This window comes from Nelusetta ayraudi, unplaced genomic scaffold, assembly GCF_046127955.1.
Source record: "Nelusetta ayraudi isolate G7.1 ecotype Tasmania unplaced genomic scaffold, CSIRO-AGI_Nayr_v1 ptg000102l, whole genome shotgun sequence".
Taxonomy (NCBI): Eukaryota; Metazoa; Chordata; class Actinopteri; order Tetraodontiformes; family Monacanthidae; genus Nelusetta; species Nelusetta ayraudi.
Window position 1 is genome coordinate 338761 of NW_027466152.1, and position 22934 is coordinate 361694.

Genomic DNA, 22934 nt, shown 5'->3' on the forward strand with positions numbered 1-22934 from the left:
TGTCAGTAGTGAAATTTACACTACACATTTTGTCATTTGAGCATGTGAGCATCAGGTCAAGGGTGAACCAAATCAAACCAAAACAGAGACATTGACAAACATTGAGTTCTCCAAGCCTTTATTTCCATCCAAACAGAGTGAGAATTTGTCAATGTAATTCAAATTTCCATCCTGATCCTTTGGTAGCTAATGAATCACACAGGAGAAATGAACTGCAAGGTAAGCTGATTTCCCAGTGTTGACAGGCAAAACAAATGTATCACCTACATTCCAATAGGTTGATCAGAAACTTTGAGCAAAATCACAAATATAACTTTTTTATTTGTAGACATTAATTAGTGGTATATCTAACCATCATTGAATAGCAAGCAAATGTTAGTATAGGTATAACAAGAAGGTAAATGCATAGGAATCAAGTCCAGTCCACCATTCAGGAAGTGGTGAGATTGTTACTAGATACTACTGTTGCAGTTGTTCATCTTATTAGGAAATAGCTCACTTGAATGTAATGAGGTATTCAGGGTACGCGTTGGCATCGTGAAAGATGACAAACATGCTTGGTTTTGTCATGTTGTCTACGACACTGTCAAAAAGTAAGGTGGAAGCCTTAATTGGTGGCTCAACCATGCCTTGCTTTCCGAGGGCAAATTCTCCAGACAGCACACGACAAACGTACACGAACTTCTCCCCATTTGGGTTAGGCTTGGCGTAGGTGTCCTGCGCAGAATAGCTGGCCTTGACCGCAAAGTATGAACCATTGCCATAACAAGCAGCTAAAAAATAAAAGAAATAACAATAGGTCATCAAGTCTTGAAGAATTGTAACTGTGTTCCATCTGAGCTACTCACCATTCTTGCCAGCGTAACTCCTGTTAAAACCACGTTCGTTGATAATGGGAATAGTTTCCTCATTTGTGCCATGGAAGAGTTGCTTGTCATTGTTCGTGTGACCGTTTCTTTTATCCATTTCACCTTTCTTAATCTCAAAGCTCTTCCACAAGTTTTTGTTCTGGATGCGCTCAATCTGGAAGGATGGAAAAAGTGATACCGTTTGAGGTTTCGAGAGAAAAAAAACACCCGTCTTGCTCGCAGGCTGATGAAACCGTAGTCTACCTTTATTATGGTTTTTGCGCATGATTGTCCAAACAGCTTTTGGATTTTTGAGTACTCTTGTGTTCCAGCATTGAGGGTGATGGAAACACATGTGGTGTCTCCTGACATAGTATCCCAGTGGTGTGGCAGGCCTGGTAAAATGAAAAATAAGTATTTCATGATTACTTCTTTGTTCATTACATCACAAGTAGTTGCATCTCAGGCAAAGATCAGGTAACAATAGCAGTCGTGAAAAACACTTTTTGAAACTCAGCAGTGACGTTCTTTGTTTCCAGGATTGTCCTGAGTGGGTTTAAGCAGTTTTAACAAACGTTGTGACCAATCAGACGACACCAGTAGAATACCTTCTGTCAAATCAATGCGGTTGATCTCCAAAGTCCCTCCCTGGTTGTCAGTGGCAGGTCCTTGTGGCATCTGAACTATGTACTGTTTGCCCTCAATAGTGACTTTGACTTGGGAATCCTGGTTTTTCAGTGCTTGCTCAAGCCTGTAGGTGGTATCTGGATTAAAATTCTTAAATTTAGACCCGTGGCTCTGGTACTGCCAGGCTGCCATTAGTCCTGCAAGCTCAGCATCCCTCTTCTCCTTGGCCTTTCGCAGAATCGCATTGATTTCAGTGCAGGCCTCAAACACGTGAGCCCTGTGTCCACAGATGACAAGCACCAATTGTTCCTGAATGTTTTTGGTGCTTATGCTGATCCCCAAACGCCTCTGGATGGCAGCAATGCTCTGGCAGTCCTCTTTAGAGAGGCTCTGGATCGCATTGTCCGGAATGTCATGAGAGTGGTATTGATCACTGATCAGGTCTTGGAGTTTCTTCTTGGCCAAGTTTACTTTTGCCTGCGACTCCCCACAGATGTGGAAACAAGCAGGATCTGCATTCAGAGTCTCGATGACGTGGTTCTCAACTTTCTTTGGCTTGTCAGCACCGCTGGCAAACATTGCTAAGACAGTAAACACAAAAAGTGTGAAGACATTAAACATGCAAAGCACATAGGAATTTGAAGCGTACATTTCCCTTTTCATGTACTTCACCTTTTATGCCATGCAACACTTGGTTGCCAAAGCTCTGCAACCAGGTGGTTGGTTTAGAACCGGTGACGTGTCTTTCCTGCATGCTGTCGTAGAAGTCCTTGAGCATCGGCAACTGGAAAATAACGATGCGGATAGACTGCAGGGTAGAGGAGCTGTTTTGGTTCACCACTTCGATCACAGCATCCAGCATTGCATCAGCCACCTGCTTCACCTGTACCTTTCCTTGGCCTGAGATGATAAAGCACAGAGGCTAAAATCAGACCTGCTGCAATGAAGAAACGCACCAAGTGGAAAATACAACTGTAAATTGCAGGAATCGAAAGGGAAGTGACAGCCATTGGTTTCAAATGGGGCCATTCATACATGAGCGCTCAATGTGTGGTGGAGAAACTGGGGCTGAGGACAGTTTCCAGCTGATAAAGTAGTCATGAAACAAAATTGATAATACACACAGTATATTTACCTGCGGATAGTAAACAAAGCTCACCTGTGCCAATGGCGGGAAATGAGATGGAAGAGTGCGAGTGTGTTATACACATTTGCAGCACCTTTTTAACAGTGCTCTTGATTTTGTCGGCATCTGATTGTATAACTACGTGAATGATGTTCTTGCACTGGAGGTTTCCTGGCTGCGTCATGATGATGCCGTCATTGGGCTGGTTGCCTAATAATATAATTTTCAACAATACATTTTTAATCAAGCAATCAAAAACCAACTTTGAGAGAATTATCTGAAGAATTATTTGAAGAAATATTGATTCAAAACTTTATTTGATATTTTTACTAGGGCTGTCAGTCAATTAAGTTTTTTTAATCGCGATTAATCACATTATTGTCCTGAGTTAACTCACAATCAATGGCATACTTTTTGAGTTTGAGTTAACGCGTTATTAACGCGTTAATTTCGCCAGCCCTAATTCTTATAATTATTATGTTTATTGTATTTTGTTGCTGATTGTGTTTAACATATCATATAACATCGTAGATATCAGAATATTATTGAAAATGGGTGTGAACATCTTTTTACCAAGTGTTTTGCATTCATCTTCGACAGCCTGGCCAGCTGCCTCCAAAATGGCTTCAGACACTCCTACAAATAACAGAATTTATTGTTACTGTAGTTAGTTATGCACTATAAAGAGGTACTTTGGCTTACTTTGACAATACAGTGTAGCAGCTGCTAAGAGTCGTGATGTGGGAACTACTGGCTCACCTGACTTCAGGGTGAATTTGTCATTCGAGGAGTTGACAATAATGTCAGACGTTTCCTTGGTTATGTCTCCTGTGACTGCCTGTATAACCACATTTCCCAGTTTGGTCTCGTGTTGCCCTGAGCTTGAGACAACTTTAGAGAAGCATCCTTTGTGTTGCACTGAGAAAAAGAAAGCGTCACACAAAAATCTTGTGGTGAACAGTGCAGTAAAACAAACGGAATTGTTACCGAATGGTTTGAGCCATTTCTTCACAAATATTTTTTCTAAACATAAAAAACCAATAACCTCACACTACACATTGTGCTAATGAACTTGAAATTTGCACAGTCTAATAAATACAAAATGTTCTACCCAAATTTGCTGGTGTGGGGGAAGCCTTGGGAAACCTTTTCTGGAATTCACTGCAGAAAACCTGGAGAGAGAGTGAGACAGCTGAAGGATAACTGCTCAGAAATCCCCAACACTACACACATAGAAGACCTACATGTGTGGAAAGGTTTTTTTTTTCACTCTTTTATGAATTGGGTCCGCAATATTCACCTGGACTGACTATTAATATATGCTTAGCTTGCCAAATCTAAAGTGAAATAAACTCATTTAGGTTTTATATATTGTTTACTTGGTGGTGGAGTTTTCTTTAACGGCTTCACCTGCAGAGTTTTTCCGTCTCCTGGGAAAAGCATGATCACCACCTCCTTCAGATGCACTGGTTTTGTCCCCTGACTAAATGCCAAGATTTCATCCAGCATTAATGAGGCCACAAGATCTTTGGGGTAACCCAGGTTTCCAGTGCCGATGGCAGGCAATGATATGGAGTCCATGCTATTCTTCTCTGCATTATCCAGGCACTCCTTAAAAATGCCACTCAGAATCTGAAAGCCGAGACATAAATGCAGTTAACGTTTTAAAGACGGATTAGCTGGATCTCAGACTTCTATCTCGGAAGTCTGATACGATTTGAAAACACTTTGGAAGAAGTAAGTTAGTATCAACATATATCTTAACCATACCTTCTGAGCTGTGCCTTTTCCTTTGTCCCAGTTGGGTGTCACTGCATGGTAGACAAACTGGCTGTACAACAGGCCTCCCTCAGTAATGACGATGTCGCCGTCATTTATTTTTTGTTTACTTTCCGCTTCTGTGGTCACAAACTCTTGCAGGTTAGGTCCAGCCACACCAAGGATGGCTTTTGAAACTGCTGCCCTTGTCAGATCGAGATCGTCAAACACAGTGTTCACGATCACGTCCGTCTGAAAATGTTGAGAGAAAAGTTTAAGTTCTGCATTCTTTTGTAAACCGCCTTGTTAGGCAGTGGAAGGACTTAATGTACTCTGCAATTAGTAAGAAAAGATTCAGCCAAGTTCAATTCAACAGTCCGGCCATAAACAATCCACCCTCAGAGCAGCCACTTGCAGTTAGTGCAATTGTTAGAGGATAAGTTGAATAATTACCGTGGCGTTCTCTATATTCCCTGTCACGAGGATGATGTTTAGGCCTTCCTTGGTCTGTTCATGACCTAAACAGTTCTGGTAAGCCACGGCTTGGTTTACTGGGGCAGGTTGAGAGCCTCCAGCAGATGGCGCTTGTTGAGAAGTAGGAGCGGAGTCATTTCCAAACTCTTTTCTGACGGCGGCTGCCATGACCTGAATGGCGTCGTCGTCTTTGTCCACAAAATGTATCTTCTTCAACATGCTGTCATCTAACATGCCCTTGCAGCGTTCCATCACTGCTTTGGCGAGCGTGGCGGCACATTCCTCGATAGGTACGCCTTGATTCTTGCACATTATGGGCATGGCCACAGTCGTGCATCCATGAAGTTCAGCCAGCCGCAAACTACGGATAATAGCTATTTTGAGCTTTGCCAAAGCGTTGACATTAGCTGGACTGAGTCTCGGCGCGACAGTGAAAATAACGTTTTTGCAGCAAAGTTGCCCCACGCTAGACATTATGACACACTCTCCACTCTTCAGCTGGCCTTCTGAGGTAATCAGTTGGTCACATTCAAGCTGCAGCTGAGGGCCAGCAGCACTGACAAGTGCTTTGGCAAGGCCGCTTGTATTTTTCAAGTCCTCGGTTGTGCCGCAAACGACTGCATGCACAGGGTATTGGAACAAATCTGCCTTGCACACCACCATTTCCACTCCATGGCTTGTCTGATTCTGGTAAACGGGTTTTGGAACTGCTTTGTCAGGCACGCCACCTTGGCCTGCAGTGGTCTCATCAACAAGTTGGACCACACAGCCCGTATCTTTTAGGATGGAGGAGCCATGTGCAGCTTCTTCATTCTTATAGATCTTCTTTGCTCCAGGATTGGAAACTTTAAAACTTTGGAAAGCCACAGAAGCCACCTGCTTTTCAACAAAGGTCTTGCAAACTGACACAGCACTGTGGCGACCGCTTAAACAGATAGCATCTTTCTTGCACCACACTGTAACGTTGTCATTTACCTTGTCTAACAAGGGCATGCCGCTCTTTTGAATATATTCAATTATGGCATTGCTCCTGACTGCAACAGTTTTTTCGACTGGAGTATTCTGTGTTAAAAATTTGCCAAGTTCACATTTAACTTTGGCAACCTCATCCTTTAGGCCGGACACAACAACTTGTTGGCCACTCACGCTTATTCTAATTTTCTTGAATGGCGTGACGTTGGCATCCTCTAACTGGCTCACTAGCTGATTCCACTCTGGCATGTTCAGGACAGTTTTGTCTGCACCATCGACACATTCAGATATCAACAGCCTGTTCAGATGATCAACGGCATCCTTGAGATCTCTGTCGTTACGAGCAACAAGTCGCACTGTGTTTTCATTTTTCTCAAACGCTGCGTTTAACCCACTAGCTTTAAACAAGGCATTTGTAAGCTCCTCCTGTTTGTTGTTCTTCAACAAGTCAAGTACGTGCTTATCAGCCTCAAAGTTCTGCCGTTGTAATTCCATCAACTGATCACACATAGCTTTTCTCAATTCTAAAATCTCATCCATCAAGCCAGTTACAATCAAATTTGGATTATCTGGCTGATATGTCATTTTGAGGTGTGGGTAGACGCTAAGCAGTTTCTCCTCAAAGCCATCTAGACACATGACGTGGTAAGCTGCCTGTGACACTTTGATCTCTTTTGTTAAACATGACTTTTCTCTCTCCATCATTTCAGTAATCTTATTTACGGTTTCAAAGAGGCTCCGCTCGAGCCTGTCCACATCATCAGTATGGCCAGCCACCACTAGGTGGCCACCGGCTTTATCGGGCACCACAACCACATTCTTTGTCTGAACATTCCGTCTAATTGTCTTCTCAGTATCGTCCCAGGACTCCGAATCGAGTTGAAGTTTCACAGATTTGAAGTTGGACAAATACTTTGCAAATTCTGACTTCACCATTTCTCTCCACTGTTTCACCATGACTTTGGCATCTTTCTGCTGGAGTAGCGAGGCGACAGGGCTCAAGCGCACATTCTGTTCCTTTAAGTTCACGTTGCAGAAGTGTTTTGCCATGTGACTGTGAATAGCGTCTTCTGCTGGTTGATTGTGATTTAGGAATGACCAGACACCATTTTCAACGTGTTCACTGATTGCAGCTGGAAGTTTGGGAGAATGCTTCTCTTTGCCATACAAGGCTGTTCCCAAAGATTGATAAAAGGGGAACAATCTGAATTCCTCTTCTTTAATGCGAAGCTTCTGCTTTACAATCTTCTGAACAGCTTTGGGGGGGAAACGTAACAACATTACTTTATACATTCTAACATAGAAAAGTAAGGATTTTGCAGTGCCCTGTCTGATAATCATAATTTTATTTGCACATTCACAAAATAAACCTTTACCTTTGTGATCTTTAAGTGTCAGGATAGCAGATTGGTTGTCTTCAGAAAACAAACACTTTTCTACCTCCACGCCTGCGTTTTCAACGTACAGGTAGATGTAGTCTTCGTTCAGCTCTTGAACGTCTTCAATGAGGACTTGCTGTGTGAGCTCCAGAGGCTGAACTAACAGCTGCTTCTTCTTGAACATGTTGTTTTGGGGGCATCTTGTCACAAAATCTGCACATTCTGCAAACGACAGAAGGTAAAGTTACTCGGGGCCTAGAACAGAAGCGTACGGTCATTTGTAGAATCCAGGACATCAAAGGGTGATGTTTTGTAACTGCAGACACTGCCTCGTGTGTACACCTTCTGACTGTCTGAGTAGAAAACAGCAACACTACCAACACAGACAGCCTTGGGTTGTATGATTACACTAGTTATTGAAAACTAGTTTATCGTCCTCTGTAGCTAATCCTACAAGCTGTCTTAGGAGGGCACTGTGTGATGTGATCCCGCAAGAGTAAGAAGAGCACATACATAAAGAGGCTCCCTTGCTTATGTGCCACTTGATGCATAAAAGGTCCCTTACCTTGTTCACTCTGAAAGGTCACCACAGCCGAGGAGGTATCGGGAAGGAGTTCTAGCGTGAAGGCTCGAGTGGCAGATGAAGAGCTGGAGTCTAAAATGTTCTCAATGAGCATCTCCAGAAACTCAAAGTTCATGGTCGCTGGAATTTTCCCCAATACAGCTGAAGCGGAGTGGGCCCCTTCATCTGCGGTTTCACCAGCGACATCTCTCACCGCTGCACACGCACTTCCATCGGTCCGTGGCTGTTGCTTGCTCTCAACGACAACACCTGCTGTTAATGGGGGGGAAAGGTTTTGTTTATGGAGTAAAAAAAAAGATTTGATTGGATGTCTTTGGCACTATAAAGTGTTTATTATTATTATTATTATTATTATTATTATTATTATTATTATTATTATTGTTATTATTATTATTATTATTATTATTATTATTATTATTATTATTATTATTGTTATTATTATTATTATTATTGTAATTCCAGAAATGTACAAAAAAGGAGGATTTGAAATATTAAAACATTTAAAAACAATCCTACACACACGTGGCGTGAAGTATGCACACACAAACACATACCCAACACGGATGTTTCAGACACAGCTGAATTCATAGGGTGTTGAATTGTCATATTTAAGCATTTCACACAAGTAGTGTTGAAAAAACTGGGCTACACTCTCTGATTGTGTTATTCCTCAGTTGTATAATTGAAATATATAATAATATATAAGTTGAAACATGAGGAAACGTTTGGACTATCAGGATTTGACCTACCCATGCATACAGCTGAAGGTTCCAGCACCTCTTTAACAGGCTGGCTCTCATCTTGACTGCTGCTCTGGCCCTGTTCTTGCCCTGACACTTTAGATTTCTTACAGGAGATGAAATCCTGTATTCTGCAGTTCTGCTCTGCTGTCCTCTTCATACTGTAATAGTCTTGCAAAGCATACATACAAGATAATTTTGCTAATAAAAAAGATTGTTACCAAGATCAAAACATTACAATCTTAAAGGAAAAATTTAACTGACTTTGCTGAGGTACAAAATATACGGCCATGCTAACTGTTGTAGCTTTAGCAGCATTAACAGTACAGTGCTCATGACATGAGATGGGTCTGGGAAACAAATATACATACATTATACATATATATATATATATATATATATATATATATATATATATATATATATATATATATATATATACATATATATATACACACACACACACATATATATATATATATATATATATATATATATATATTAGCATGTATTAGCCTTTAATTACAACGGTATCTATATTAATGCTCATGGCAAGCAAATTATTTCCCCTTCACAGCTGTCTTTTTCTGCCCACTTGTTACCATTTGTAACCTGTAAACCACCTGTAAAGTTTAATGTGGAACTACAACTGAAAAAAATTGTGGTGTTTATGTTGGTTGCAATGGCCCACAGATTTCAGACCAAAGCCACTTCCCTAAACAAGCCCACAGTTGCAAAACATTCATATTTTGTGAAATGACCCACTGAATGAAATGGTGTGTGTGTGTGTGTGTGTGTGTGTGTGTGTGTGTGTGTGTGTGTGTGTGTGTGTGTGTAACGTAGTGTAATAATTAGTGTTTCTCAAATTTGCATTCTTTTCTTGTCCATACTTACACTTGGTGGTGGGTTTTTCAGCCGGAGCTTCCTGTATGGATTGAAGAAAAGTGATTTAAAACACTTTGGTCTTTTTTCCCCCTCATTTATTTATTTTTTGGTGCAGTAGTATGATTACATTCACATGGCCTACACAGGCACACTGGCCACGTATAGGCCATGCACCACGTTTGTGGCCCGACGTTGCTCTAAATCATTCCCTTCAGGTTGTACTTTGGAATCTCATTCTCTTTGCAATAACAAAGATAGTAAGTGGCAATAAGGAACAGAATAAGTGTTTTATTGACATGTTTATCAAAAAGTTCAATTGCTCCAAAGTGCATTGCCGGCAAGTAAAACAGCAACCGAGTCAGCGGCGACAAAACTGGGTGTTGGGCCTGGATCATAGGACAATAAAACTGCACTGATAGTTTTGATTTAAAAAAAAAAAAAAAAAAGAATCTTGACTACTTTTGCTTTCTTGACTCCTTTACCATTTATTTATTATTTTTCAGAGAAAGTTTTGTGGGTTTGATGATGGTTTGATTTATAATTTGTTTTTTTTTTGGTCTCTAGTGGTGTTTGGTAGTTATGATTGCACAACTCCTCGGGCAGCAAAACAGGCAAGATCGCACCAATGGCGACAGGGAGAAGCGGTTTAAGGGGACTTTACTGTTCTTGAGACTGTGCAACTGAGGAAATGTTGAAAATGTGGAGGATAAAAGCAACAATGAGACAGCACAAACGTTCGTTAGTACAGTACAAGAGGGCGTGTCCATGTATAAACATACATCTTAATAGATGGCATATATAAAATAAAATAAAAAGGCCATTTTTACGAGAGTGACAAACAATTCTTTCTCCTTGTCCTGAAGAGTTGAGCACAGTTTCAGGAAAACCCTGTTAGTGCTAAAGCAAGTCCCTCTGTCGACAGTCCGAGTGTGTGGTTCCTACTGACACTCACTCCGGATGTCGTTCCGACAGAGAAGCTCGGCGGATAAAGAGAAAGCAACCCAAGCCGCTGGGCCTGTCGACAAAAGTGTGTTTTTTTGTTGTTGCTCGTCGAGGCCTGTAAGTGTGGACACTCACCTGGCCAACTGTCAAAGGTCGCACAGTGATCTTCAAGGCCACTTTATCCGTTACGATCTGGTGAGACTCCTTCGCCAGAACTCTCCTCTGGTCTGGAACGATAAATAACCCGGAAACGAGTCGGACCGGGACACATTTTTGGAAGGATCGGCAGGGTGGCCGGCTGATTTGTAACCTCTTAACCGCTGATGGGGATAAAGAAAGACCCGAGTGACGGACTTGAGAAAGTCACGTCCGCTGCCCCCCCACCGTCGTCTCTTACCTTCCTGCTTTCGGAAGCGGACCACGGCCTTCCCGCTGCCGCTGTCGTGGTCCACCTCGCATTCGCCCCCGCAGGACTTTTTGCTCTGGAAGTATTTGGTCAGGGTGTTTCTCAGCCTCGGGACGTCGTTTTCCTCGAACTCGGCGAGCAGCGCGAACTCGTGCCTGCCGGCCATGGCTGCGACTGTCGGTCCGTGCGAGTGCAACACTTTCACTTTTGCTTTCCGCCGAAACCGGGTCGGAGACGGCGGGGCGCGGCACAGCTTCGTAGGGACTGCCCTGCGCCCATTTTCTTGATACGACGCCGCACACTTTGATTTGTGTTCGACATCGGTGAGTAAAGTCTCTCATACATCGACGGCGTGGCGCGAAAGGCGTTCGACATTTCAAAAAATGAAACTTTAAAGCGCGTGCGAAGCGCGTTTTTTTTGTTGTTGTTGTTGTTGTTTTTTTTTGTAGTTTGTTTGTGTCTGTACCCCCCCGCCCCCTCCCTTACTGGTTGTGCCTTCTTTCAAACCAACCCACGCGTGTCTTTTTTGTTGTTGTTGTTGTTGTTGTTGCTGGTTAATGTGCGCGCCAGGTGAGCACAGATGGACACACAGTTTTGATAAATGCGAAACTGCGTATTGGTAAGTCGTAATAAGTGGTATTAATTATTTATTTATGTATTTTTGTTGCAACGTGTCCTACGTCGCTTTCTGCGCACCCTGTTCCGGCGTCTACGTGGACCGGTTCATATCTTATTGATCATTAACCTGGACTTTTGCCGTCCAGTTGTGAGTGAAGGTGCACTGCGTCATTACAGGCTCAAAGATCGTTGGTTCATAACCAGCTTGGTAGTGCTGGCGAAACCTTTCCTGTGGCCAACCAGTCTCCACCCCTCTGCAAAAGTGAAAGTAAAAGCAGCGCCTCGAGAGGATTAACAGGTTTGTAGAGAGGTGGTGGTGGTGGGGGGGTGTTTTTTTTGTTTTTTTTAATGACCTTAAACGTCGTTTGACTCCACTAAATGCCTCTGAATGTCTTCGCGCTTCGTGTCGTCTTCCTCACAGGTTGTCCGTTCAGGAACCATGGCCAGCAAAGTGCACGTGCCGCGCGCCTCGCTCGAGATCGTGAGGAGGAGTAAAGATGACCTGACGAACATTCTCCTCAGCAAATACAACTGCGACGTCACCTTTTCGGGCGTCTTTGACTTTGACGACGGCGCTGCCGCTGCACGGCCGAGCCGGCGGAGCGTCAGACCAGAGAGAAGGTTCGAGACGAGCCTGCACTCGGGTGTCGTGGTTTCCGTCTGGAAGGCAGATCTCACCAACTTCCCCGCCGATGTTGTCGTGAACGCCGCCAACGAAAACCTTTTGCACATCGGTGGCCTTGCCCTGGCCCTGTCCAAAGCTGGCGGCGCACGAATCGACCGTGATAGCAGAGACCATGTCAGAACGTACGGCGTTGTGCACACAGGCACCGCAGTTATGATGAACGCGGGGTCGTTATTACCGTGCAAGAAGATCATTCACGCTGTTGGCCCACGCGTGCGCAATAAATACTGCCAGACTGAGCTGTCTAGTGCTGAACGCCTCTTGGATCAGACGGTTTGCTCTATCATTGACTTAGTGGAGAACAATGGTCTGCGCACAGTTGCCATCCCTGCTATAAGCTCTGGAATATTCAACTTTCCATTGCGTAATTGTGCAGAAACCATAGTTAGAGCTCTCAACCGCGCACGTGGTCTGAAAGAGATCCTGCTGGTGAACATCGACGAGCCAACAGTCAGAGAAATGGAGCGTGCCTGCAAGGAATTGGACCTGCACACCAGGGGCGCTTCAAGTAGAATGAAGGCAAGCACCAAAATACCAACGAGCAGCGCCCACTTTGAAAATGTCCGTGTGACGGTAAAAAGGGGTGTCATCGAGGACGAGCAGGTAAGGACCAGCACCTTCACACCGTGTACCATCTATCGGATGCTCACTTACATTCCTCATGCAAATGGCAGTGTCTTGAAAAGCTATCGTCTTGTTCCTGATTTGACATTGTCGCCGTTGTGCCGCCTCAGACCGACGTTATTGTCAACTCAACGTCCAGAGAAAACTGGACTGCCGGTCCCATCTCCAAAGCCATATTGCAGAAGGCAGGACCTAGAATGGAGAAACAACTGCAGAAAGCTTCCCCTGATGAACATGTCATCGTCACTGATGCCTATCAACTGAAATGCAAGCAGGTGTATCACATCCTTTGGCCTGTGAGTCAGGACTACTATGTTGAGGTACAGTATGACTGGAGTTCTTAATAAATCAGTTAAGCTACTTTAACCTACTTTGCCTTTCTAACTGCCACTGGCCTAATTGAATGATTTGTCCGTTTGTCTGTGTCCACTTCTTCTCGTCTCTACATACTCTCATGCTGCATACTCTCAAGACTGCAGTTTTGCAATGCCTGCGAATGGCCTCAGCGTCGCACCACTCAATCTCTTTTCCGGCAGTTGGCACCGGGAATCAAGGCCTTGGGAAAAGGGATGTTGCCAGTTACATGTTAAGGGCAGTGGCTGAGTTTGCGACAAACTATCCTAAGAAGCTGGATGTTTGTTTTGTCATTCACCCTTCTGAGAAGGACATGTTCAAGGTTGGATTTTAAACAAATTAATGTTTTAAAAAAAAAACTCATAAGTACTTTATTAGCCAAGAATACCATAAAACTTGATTGAAACATGAAAACATGTTTTTTTAAAAAAACTGTGGAACTCGTAAGAAGTGCTGGCACACTCGTTAATCCACTCGCCCTCTCAACTGTCACACATGACAAACGAGTGTATTGATGTGTTTTGTGTTTTTCTAGGCTTTTGAGGAAGAGATGAGTGGAGCCCAACAAATGGCACCACGTAAGAACTTCTTATTTTTTTTTGCGATCCCAAGTATTGTGATGGGGTGGTGAATGTGTCTCCTCCCCCCAGGCCAGGGACGGCGAGATGAACACAGCAGGGGCACAGATTCCTCCCCACACATCACCCTGTCAGGCACCTCCCAGGAGGCCCAGCACGAAGCCCAGCGATGGCTCAGTCAGCTTCTCTCCAAATCCTCTGAGCGCGTGTCCGTCTGCAACAACTTCATCCTGCACCTCGGAGAGAAAGAACAGACGCGGCTAGGCGAAATAGCCAGGAGGGGTGTCAGCGTCGAGGAGTCGTTTGACCATGGCCAAGCCACAATAACAGTGCTGGGTAATTTGCCAAATGAAGTGGCAGTGGCTGCGCTGCAGGTGGAGGCCGTGCTCTGCAACGCTGTGGACGAGTTTGTCAGCCAGGAAAAGCGCCAGCTCTCGGTGTCGCCCGGGGGGCTCGACTTCCAGAGAGAAGCAATCAGCCCTTCAAACCCCGACTATCCAGATGCAGTGAAAGCTCTCCAACAGATGGGCCAGGAAATAGTGAAGGTAGATTGAACCCACTGACACATGGTAGAAGGCAGACATAACATGCTTGTCTTTCTAGGAAACAAAGTTGTGTTATTGTTGTCACACTTTTTTTTTTAAAACCTCTAATGATTAAAATCTGTTGTGCTCAGAAGGGTCAGTTCTGGCATTTGACCAGTGGTGGTTTTGCATTTGATTGTCTTCAAAAAGCACCCAGTTTATGGTTAGGCCCAAGTGAAATTGTTTCTTTCAGGCCTCCATTTATTTTTCAACACGTATGGAATTATTAATTGAAAAACCAAAAAAACGACTAACCGACAAAACCGTCTCGTTACTGCTGTGCAGCAGTGTCGTCTGTCATGCTGCCAACAGCCAGCAGAGGGTGCTGCTGCACAAAAAAAACAACTGCGTATATACAAGTGTGTATTTGTCCACGTGACTTGATTCGACCGTCCTTCTTGGCCTGGAATGTTTGTATTCTTCCAGGTGGAGAGAGTGTGGAACGCCGCCATGAAGCAGTCCTTTGATAACCTGCAGCACCAGTTCGCCTTGGCCCCCAGGAAAATGTTTCAGTGCGTGCCTGCACACTTCTGTGATGTGGTCTGTCAAGTTGGATTCAACGCAGAGTGCGCTCCGCCTGATGGTACCGTTATTGCATTAAAGAAAACTGGCACCTTGTATATTGGAAGTACGACTAGAAGACTGGTTGCTAATTTACTCCAGATAACCTTTTGTTTTTGTTTTTTGTCTCCAGACCCACAATACGGAGAAGGCATCTACTTTGCAAGCACAGTGAAGAAAGCCTTAGAGGTGTGGAAGTTTCCCAATCAGGAGTATGTGTACATCGTGGAGGCTGAGGTGCTGACGGGGAAGTCCACACCTGGTCGGTGCGGCCTCGTCGTCCCACCAGTGCTGGACACAAACCCAGCAGAGCGTAGCGACAGTGTGTACGGAGGCCCTGACATCTCTGTCATATTCAACAGCCGTCAGGCTCTTCCAACCAAGATCATCATCTGTAAGATGCTTAGAAAGCAGTGCAAAGAAAGCAGTTGTCTGCACTGAAGAAGGGGAAGCAATAACATTGCCAGTGATTGAGGGATAGGACTGCAGTAAGATCACATTGTTTAGCTTAGTAAGTATATGAATATAACAACTGTAAAATGATTACTTAAAAATAATCGATACCTGGGTTCAAATGAAATGTTTTAGTTTAATTCATCGCTTCTTTTATTGTTGGAAAAAAAAGTAGAAAATGTAAAAAACTGTTAGCTGCTAGTTTTTTACTCATTATTCATCTGTCAAAAACTTCAACATGTAAATGATGCTTTACAGAGGTGCCGTGTCATTAACAGTAAAATAAAACTCACGTTGAAAATGGTGCAACACCTTAATTTGTAGACATTTTATTGCTAACAGAAAATAGCTTTTTGCGAAAATGCACAATTCAGTCAGTACACAATAAATATTTAATTCAAACCTGTTCCCCAACTTTAAAAAATGATCTGGCCCAAGATTCGAAAAACTAAAGACAGGACAACATAAATCTCCATGGAGGAGGAAAAACTGGTTTACCTCCGGTAAACTTTGCTTGCTGTAACATTTTATTTCTGGTAAAAACTCCAGAGTAATTGTACCAACATAAACAGGCGATTGTCAATGACATAACACTCTAAAAAGTGTAATAATCACTATGTCCAACAAAACAATTCTCCATTTGTGGAACTGTATTGACAGATTTATACTAGTCTAAAGCATCATGCAGCTCATCACACCGAGACCTTTCTCCACATCAGAAGAATGCGTTGCAAAGAAAAAGAGCTGCACTTGAATCGTCGCCTCTCACACTGGTCATTGGTTTTCCTATTGCACAATATTCAAAGTACAAGACAGAGAGCTCGAAGTGAGATGGAAATACAAATGTGGACTGGGGTCACTGCAATTACACACTCCAGCCTCAGGCGTCAGTGTTTCAATGGCATCAAGGGCCCCACAAGTACATACAGTAAAACGACTGGTGGATCAACTCGGCGGTTGACACATGACACTTGAGCCGAACTTGGGTTCGAGACCGACGGCCAAGCTCTTTGCTTTGGTGATGGGACGATCTCAAGACGGTGCCGGTTGAGCTCCCGACGTCAACCAACACTCTGCGTCGCTGTTGCGCAGTCGCACTTTTGACTTCAGGGATCCACACGTAAAGGTAAACATTTAGCTTCTCAATGCTAACTGAGCTCAGCTGGAGCGGGACCATAACCTTTCTTCTTCTCTGACTCAGTCCAGCATCTTTCAGCGTGTTGACCCTTTCATTTAGAAGTCGGATTTTTTTTTTAGAGTTGCCAGAAATGCTGACAGACTTTGACCACCCAGTTTACCGTTCATTTGGGCTTCCCCCCGACAATCGTCCATGAGTTAGGCTGTACATTATTCCGGCCACTTCTGCTGGTCCCACATCAGGCAATCAAGTCTTTGAAAACGGGGCGGAAACCAGTTATTTCAGTGGCCAGCCCTTAGTCTTTCTCTTTGTGTCAGTACACTAATTGTACAGACAGTATTGTGCGTCTACACAGTGTAAAAAAAGAAGAAGAAGTGTGACAGTGTTTTCAAGTGCAAACAATCCTGTGTTTTGTAGGTATCAGACTCGTATTATGTCAGTATTAGCATTAATGATGCCAACAGCAATGACAATATGCATCTTGTTCTAATCCACCTCTTTACCTGTCACTCAGCTGTGACGTCGGGCCCAGCGGTGACCTTTGACCCTCCAGGATGAGGCGGCTCTGCATCAGTACCACTGGGGACCGACCAACTTTAGTTTCCATCCCTGGTTTGTGCAGGGCTGAGTTTTTCTAATGTGGCCTGTTGCTTTTTGCTAAAGATAATCTTGGGTATAAAAAGTCTGGTGTGCAGCGTCTCATCACGTTAAAATAATAAGGGCACAACCTGCCCTTCTCACAGTGCGAATAAATCCACGGCTGGTGAGAACTCTTCCTCCTAAACTGCCCAGACAGAAGAGAGCTCATTTCAAAGTTTCCCAAATTAACTCCTGGGCAATTTGTGGAGGACTAACACATAGTTAGCATTCTGTCAGGGCATGGCCACGAAAACTCAGAGACGGACATTCCAGCGGTGGGTTTTTCCACCTTCTCCTACCCGGATCTCTACACTAACACAAACATGTGAGGCGCGTGTGCTCATACAATCACTCTGCGCACTCCGCGATCTCAGCGCCGTCCACAATCAGCGTGTGGATGATCCCATCTCGCCTCTTGCCACTGCTCACAGCCTTCACGCAGCAGTTGTGATCTCCCAGTGTGAAGTGCGTTTCCGTGCCGTCGTCCACAAACTCCCCCTGCAGGTTCAAACCGGAAATAGCACCTCAGACATCAGCTGTCCCATTTGAGGCTTCAAGCTATGGTTCTCCGTTCTCTTGTGTATTAAATTGTTGAAATGAACACCTTGTTGTTGTTTTTTTTTTAAAAAACATGACTGTTGAAGTGTTCCTGAGAAACGTGTTGTGTTGTAAACTAAATTCATTAAATACATTTCTATTAAAAAGACAGAAATGCATCAATGAGGAAGAAATACTAAAAGGCTTGTTCTGAGCAGATCTGCATCACCGATAGAGTCATAAATAGTAACTTACGGCCGTCTCAATATTTTGTCCATTGCACCAAACATCCATGGTGTCTTTCTCTGAAAAACAGAAACAGAAATGAAAGAAAAAGGAGCCAAGTTAAAAGTGCACAACATGTATTATGACAGTTGATACAAGGTCATATAACCTGTATGCTTTGCATACTTTGCAAAAAAAAAAAAGCCAGAATAGTAAATAAAAGTTGTAACGGTAAAGAACAGTGGGTAAAATAATAAACAGAGACATTCATTTTCTGCAAGCAGCTGCCAGTACAGAAAACTCTATGACCTGGGATTAACAAGGCCGCGGCAGAACAGAGGTGGCTGAAGACGGCGGCTGCACTTCTTTCTCAAAGCAGGTTAAGAGCTTAGCCTCAGCTCCAACATCATATTAGTGTTTGGCTCCGAGGGGGCAGAAATCGCCCGATGAACACCTACCTCCTACTGAGTGACTTTGATACGAGACGCAAAACAAGTCACTGAGCAGCCCTGGGCATGCAATGCACATACAAAAAGCAAACCAAAAAACCAGCCTGCCTTCATAATTCAAGGATGAGGACGCGAAGGCGAGTCTTACCTAGGACGATCCTGCAGTCGGTGCCGTCCAGGTTGAGGATCCAGGTGCTGGTCACCTTGGACCGGTTCTCCATGTACTTCTTCAGACTCTTGCCGTTGATCTCCAGCGTGTACTCGTAGGCAAAGCCGCTGATGGCGTCGATGTTGATGGTGGCCTTGGTGTCCGCCTTGCCCACAGTGAACGCCTCCTTCCCCACCAGCTTGAACATCCAGTCGCGCCTCAGGATCTCCTGCAGCCATTGAGCAGATGTGGGCGGCAGTTGTAGCACACAGGTTCGCCCCTCCCATCCTGCCCAGTCACCTGTGTGTGTGTGTGTGTGTGTGGCGCATCATCCATACCTTTCCGTCGACGTAGATGACCCTCTTGCCGGTGGTCGTGCCGTGTTCGAACTCTATCCTGTGGACTCCGTCGCTCAGCGCCACCTCCCACACGCCGGCGAGATCAGTCGACATTGTGCTTTCTTTTTTCTTCTTCCTTTTTTTTTTTTTTTTTTTTTTTTTTTAGTGTGTGTGTGTGAGAAACACAGACAGGACAAATATCGAGTCCGCTTAATGTCTCGGCGCATGCATTAAGTAATGCGTTGAAATGAGATCCAAAACCAAAGAGTCAGATTACTCGAGAGTTGACTCAAACACAAATGGTACGGTACTTAATATATATTTATATATATTGTCACATTTAATATATTTTTTGGGAGTTGCATTAAATACAACGCAGGCAAACGTAAACAGATTCGCTCTGGAGTGAATCACGGCTTGAGGTAACGTACGGGAAGCTAGAGCGAACCTTTCAACTTAAAAGCACACTTAGTTAAAAGGACGGCGGACTGGCGATAAAACGCTGGAAGAGTTTTTGGCTGGATCAGAACTGCAAACTGAACTGATAGACTGAATTTAACCATCCAAATTTGAAACTTAATTTGTTCATTAAAAAAAAAAAAAATCCAGATAAAACGTAATGTTTCTGTTGGAGGTCACAAACGTTGAACAGAAAACAAATGTGTTAGTACTGAAATACAAAACATAAATTACAAAGGGCCTTCGAGGAAATCTAACCAGTAAATACACTAATGCCTTTATTCTCGTTGGGATAATTAGGAGCATCTCTTACGAGCGAGGAAAAAATCTATGATTTTAACTTGAAAAGGAAACGGAAGCGTAACTCAGTGGCTCGCGAGATTTTCTGTCATGAGTGCGGTTTTGTGAGCTAACGTAACCCTCTTCCTTCGCCACTATATGTTGACACGGGAGTCGTCGAAAAAACAAACACCGCTTATTTTCACCCAACTCGGGCATTACCTCGACACAGTTGAAGATGCGGCCGCTGCACGCCGGTAGGTCACGTCCCCCCTCGGCTAACGTGAAGCTAACGCCACTAGCCTCCTGCACAATCAACAGACCAACGACAGCGACTATACTGTTGCTAAGGTGACGTGACGTTAGCCTACGTTCATGCTTGGCTCCGCCCATCGCTTAAAGCGTTTGGATTTTTCACACGTGTTGAGTAAGTTCTCAAGCTTTTGTCCTGCTGTAGTTGATCACAGTCAACCTCTACAGTTAGAATGTGCACATAGTGGGCTATCGTTCCACAAGGGACAATCAGTATGGACGCTTTGTCTTCAGAGATTCTTATACGTTGTGGACGTTGCTTGAGACTTTGCAGAGATTCTGTCCATTGATTGCATAATCATGTGTATGCATACAGTGAGATAGGCTTTAAAAAGCATAGAACCGCACATAGTCTGACCCTCTGGGCAAAACCACATCAGTTTAGCCGTGTCTAAGTAGAGTGTGTAAAGTTCCGTTAAGCTATTTCAATTATTTAAATAACACCACTCACAAAACACACATACACACACACCAAATCTTCCTTGAAGCATGGCAATGAGCATTTATTGCTTGTCAATCTCATTACAACTCACTTTTCTAGAGTGGGTTTTCGTTTTGAAATAATAATAATTATTCAAACCAGTAGAGCGATATCTACAATTGCGGTGGTGACAACATGAATTATACACAATGATAACATTGTGCAAAATTAGACCCACACATTCTGAGAGTTGTGAAAATGTTGAAATACAACCCGCCCCAACATCTAGGTTGTTGTCTTAATGACAGTGGAAGAATATTTCGCCACTTCTCACCACTTCCACTTTTGGGGGAATGCAGATAACTGATACTGCAGTACACTGCAAGGTGTGTTAACAAAAACTTGGCCATTGAGCAACTGAAACTGGTCAATTCGAGGCAATCCTAAGTAGTTGTTTCAGGGGGTGTCAACAACAGCTCATAATCAGCTGTTAATGAAAACTGGGTTAATTGGCTAAACAACAGTAAAGTTTCTACATAGGAGTCACAAAAATACAATCATCAGTGTCAACAGGCGCAGCATTCTCACCAGGACTTTCACTCTGTTATGCTGCGGTTTCCCTCACGGGGAGACTGGATTTATACTTTTAAGGTTTTGGCAACAGTTGGTTTCGTCTCTGCCTACAGCAATTACTTGGGTATTTGTTGATACTAAAGTAACGCGTGGCAGCAATTGAATCTAAGCAAGACATTTTAAAGAGGAACACAAAGTGAATCCATCTGGGTTGTGGCAAGATCTCAAAGCAGAGTTACAGTCAAAGCTGAAGCAGAGAACCATGTGAGCACCTAGTTTGCATGGTAATACCCTCTCTCATGTGGCACATAAAGATACACTCACTGCCATGCAGTGTCAGTAACCATGTGACCAATTTGACAAATTGTTGTATTGCCCACATTATGTATGTCTTTGTGATGCTATCTTAAATGTAAATGTATGGTTTGTTTTTACTACCCTAAGCCTGTTACTTATAAAGACCTTTTGGAGCCACTTATAAAGCTATCATGGTGTTTTTGGATCTGCTGCTCCCGCCGCTGTTGACAGAACCCCTACTGTATGAACCCTGGTGCCTCCTCCTGATGAGGCCATGATCATAGAGAGTTAACCTCAGCTGTTTGCGGAACTTTTGGCCCACAAAGGCATACAGGACTGGATTCAGTGCACAGTGAATGAAGGCCAACACTTGGGTCATGCTTAGAAACGTCTCCAGTCCATGCAACATCTCACACGACTCAACCTCGAGCCATTGGCCGCGTATAAGTGAATACACAAGCACACCGATGTTATACGGCAACCAGCAGAGGACAAACGCTACCACCACCGCCAGAATGACGTGGATGGCCTTCTGCTTTTGTTGATTCCGTGCACGAAGCAGCGTCACCACAGTCCACGTGTAGCAGAGAGCCATCACCACCAAGGGCAGGAAGAAGCCAAACGTGTGACGCAGAACAAGTAAGACGACGAGCCAGCGCTCGCCGCTTTCATAGCAAATTGTTCGGCCCAGTTCTTCAGCGTGCATGCTCTGTCTCTGCATTACTGCGGGCAAGCACAGCAGTCCAGAGCCCAGCCACGCCACACTGCACAGCACCTTGACCAGCAGGTGACGGGACAACAGGACACTTGTGGCTTTAACGATGGCGAGATAACGGTCCACGCTGATGCAGGCCAACAGGAAGACGCTGCTGTACAGCGATGCCTCCTGAAAGGCTGACAGGATTTTGCACAGAGCGGTGCCAAAGGTCCAACCGGCGTGAGCGTCGAAGGCCCAGAAGGGAAGGGTGAAACTGAAGAGGAGGTCCGCCAGTGCCAGGTGCATGATGTAAACGTCCGTGGTGCCTCTGCCTTTTTTCATACAGCAGACCACAAAAACCACAATGCTGTTGCCAACCATGCCGAGGACAAACACCAGCATGTAGGTGACTGTCAGGCCCCTGGTGTTGAATCCGGGGATGTTGACGCTGCAAGGGATGGATGACGTGTCCTCGAATCCAGAATATGTTGCATTGAAAAGATCTTCAATTCCATCCAATTCCATCTACACAAAAGCAAACTTGTTTAGAGTAGAGCACTCACAAGTGGCCTAAGATTAAAATTGCAAATATATGTATATATATCAAAAAACAACAAAGTAAAGTTCTCTTGAAATATAGCAATAATAATGAGAGCAGGCCTTCGCTGAGGCTCAGTCCCGAATAATAATGTTAGCAACATTTCATTATAAACCTATGAACCCATTATGAAGAATAACAAAGTTCAGCAAAGTTGGTTCAACCATGTTGTCCTTTGAGCAGCATCGAAGGTCAAGGAAAACACATCGCTCAGCGGTTTACCTGGTCTTCCATCACTTGTTGAGTCGCTGGCTCCAAATGCCCAAAAAGCACAAATAGCAAGAGCTGCAGCTTCATCCTGTTTTCTGTGAGACACATCCAGACAGGTTGTTGTTATGAACAGAATAGATCTTGTGCAATGGTTGTGGTGCAGTGTGTCGATACGTTGCCTAATGCCATGCCAAGTGCGTGAATCGTTGATATTATCTGTCTTAAGCAACGGCTTAAGCAACACTTGACTGGTGTCTGGTCTTTAGTGTGTGTGTTTGCTTGTTAAAGTTCAGCACATTTTTCACGGCCACCATTTCCCTTTTTGTGACCCGGAGCTCTGAAACCTGCTGCAGAAGGTTGTTAAAGTTGATGGGGCTGTTAACAGGCGATTGTAGGAAGATACTGTCAAAGGCTATT

The 22934-nt window shown here is 44.0% G+C and overlaps 4 protein-coding genes across 6 annotated transcripts; 1 reads left to right on the forward strand and 3 right to left on the reverse strand.

Annotated features, from left to right (window-relative positions):
* Positions 1–101: 101 nt before the first annotated feature.
* Positions 102–10973, reverse strand: parp14rs1 (poly(ADP-ribose) polymerase family member 14-related sequence 1). 2 transcript variants are annotated; one of them, XM_076048482.1, is made up of 18 exons: positions 10732–10973; positions 10470–10561; positions 9402–9432; positions 8517–8678; positions 7750–8019; positions 7182–7406; positions 4813–7061; positions 4372–4611; positions 4012–4233; positions 3713–3773; positions 3361–3519; positions 3175–3237; positions 2635–2811; positions 2148–2375; positions 1457–2056; positions 1113–1243; positions 849–1023; positions 102–773 (listed from the first exon to the last, which is right to left on the reverse strand). In XM_076048482.1, exons 1-18 carry the CDS (start codon positions 10904–10906, stop codon positions 496–498), a joined length of 5538 nt encoding a protein of 1845 aa, XP_075904597.1. In that variant the 5' UTR covers positions 10907–10973; the 3' UTR covers positions 102–495. The 2 variants fall into 2 exon arrangements, with proteins under 2 accessions (XP_075904597.1, XP_075904598.1); XM_076048483.1 differs by lacking the exon at positions 8517–8678.
* Positions 10974–11039: 66 nt separating this feature from the next.
* parp9 (poly(ADP-ribose) polymerase family member 9) lies at positions 11040–15498 on the forward strand. Its single transcript, XM_076048488.1, has 9 exons — positions 11040–11063; positions 11536–11656; positions 11780–12646; positions 12778–12987; positions 13140–13343; positions 13557–13599; positions 13672–14144; positions 14610–14766; positions 14878–15498. Exons 3-9 carry the CDS (start codon positions 11798–11800, stop codon positions 15183–15185), a joined length of 2244 nt encoding a protein of 747 aa, XP_075904603.1. The 5' UTR covers positions 11040–11063; positions 11536–11656; positions 11780–11797; the 3' UTR covers positions 15186–15498.
* Positions 15499–16033: 535 nt separating this feature from the next.
* Positions 16034–19756, reverse strand: faima (Fas apoptotic inhibitory molecule a). 2 transcript variants are annotated; one of them, XM_076048494.1, is made up of 5 exons: positions 19640–19756; positions 18672–18807; positions 18334–18562; positions 17767–17816; positions 16034–17472 (listed from the first exon to the last, which is right to left on the reverse strand). In XM_076048494.1, exons 2-5 carry the CDS (start codon positions 18783–18785, stop codon positions 17323–17325), a joined length of 543 nt encoding a protein of 180 aa, XP_075904609.1. In that variant the 5' UTR covers positions 18786–18807; positions 19640–19756; the 3' UTR covers positions 16034–17322. The 2 variants fall into 2 exon arrangements, with proteins under 2 accessions (XP_075904609.1, XP_075904607.1); XM_076048492.1 differs by having other exon boundaries at positions 19621–19643.
* A 203-nt stretch (positions 19757–19959) lies between these two features.
* On the reverse strand, positions 19960–22346 carry cxcr2 (chemokine (C-X-C motif) receptor 2). Its single transcript, XM_076048489.1, has one exon. The coding sequence runs from the start codon at positions 22232–22234 to the stop codon at positions 21191–21193; it is 1044 nt and encodes a 347-aa protein (XP_075904604.1). The 5' UTR covers positions 22235–22346; the 3' UTR covers positions 19960–21190.
* Positions 22347–22934: the final 588 nt, after the last annotated feature.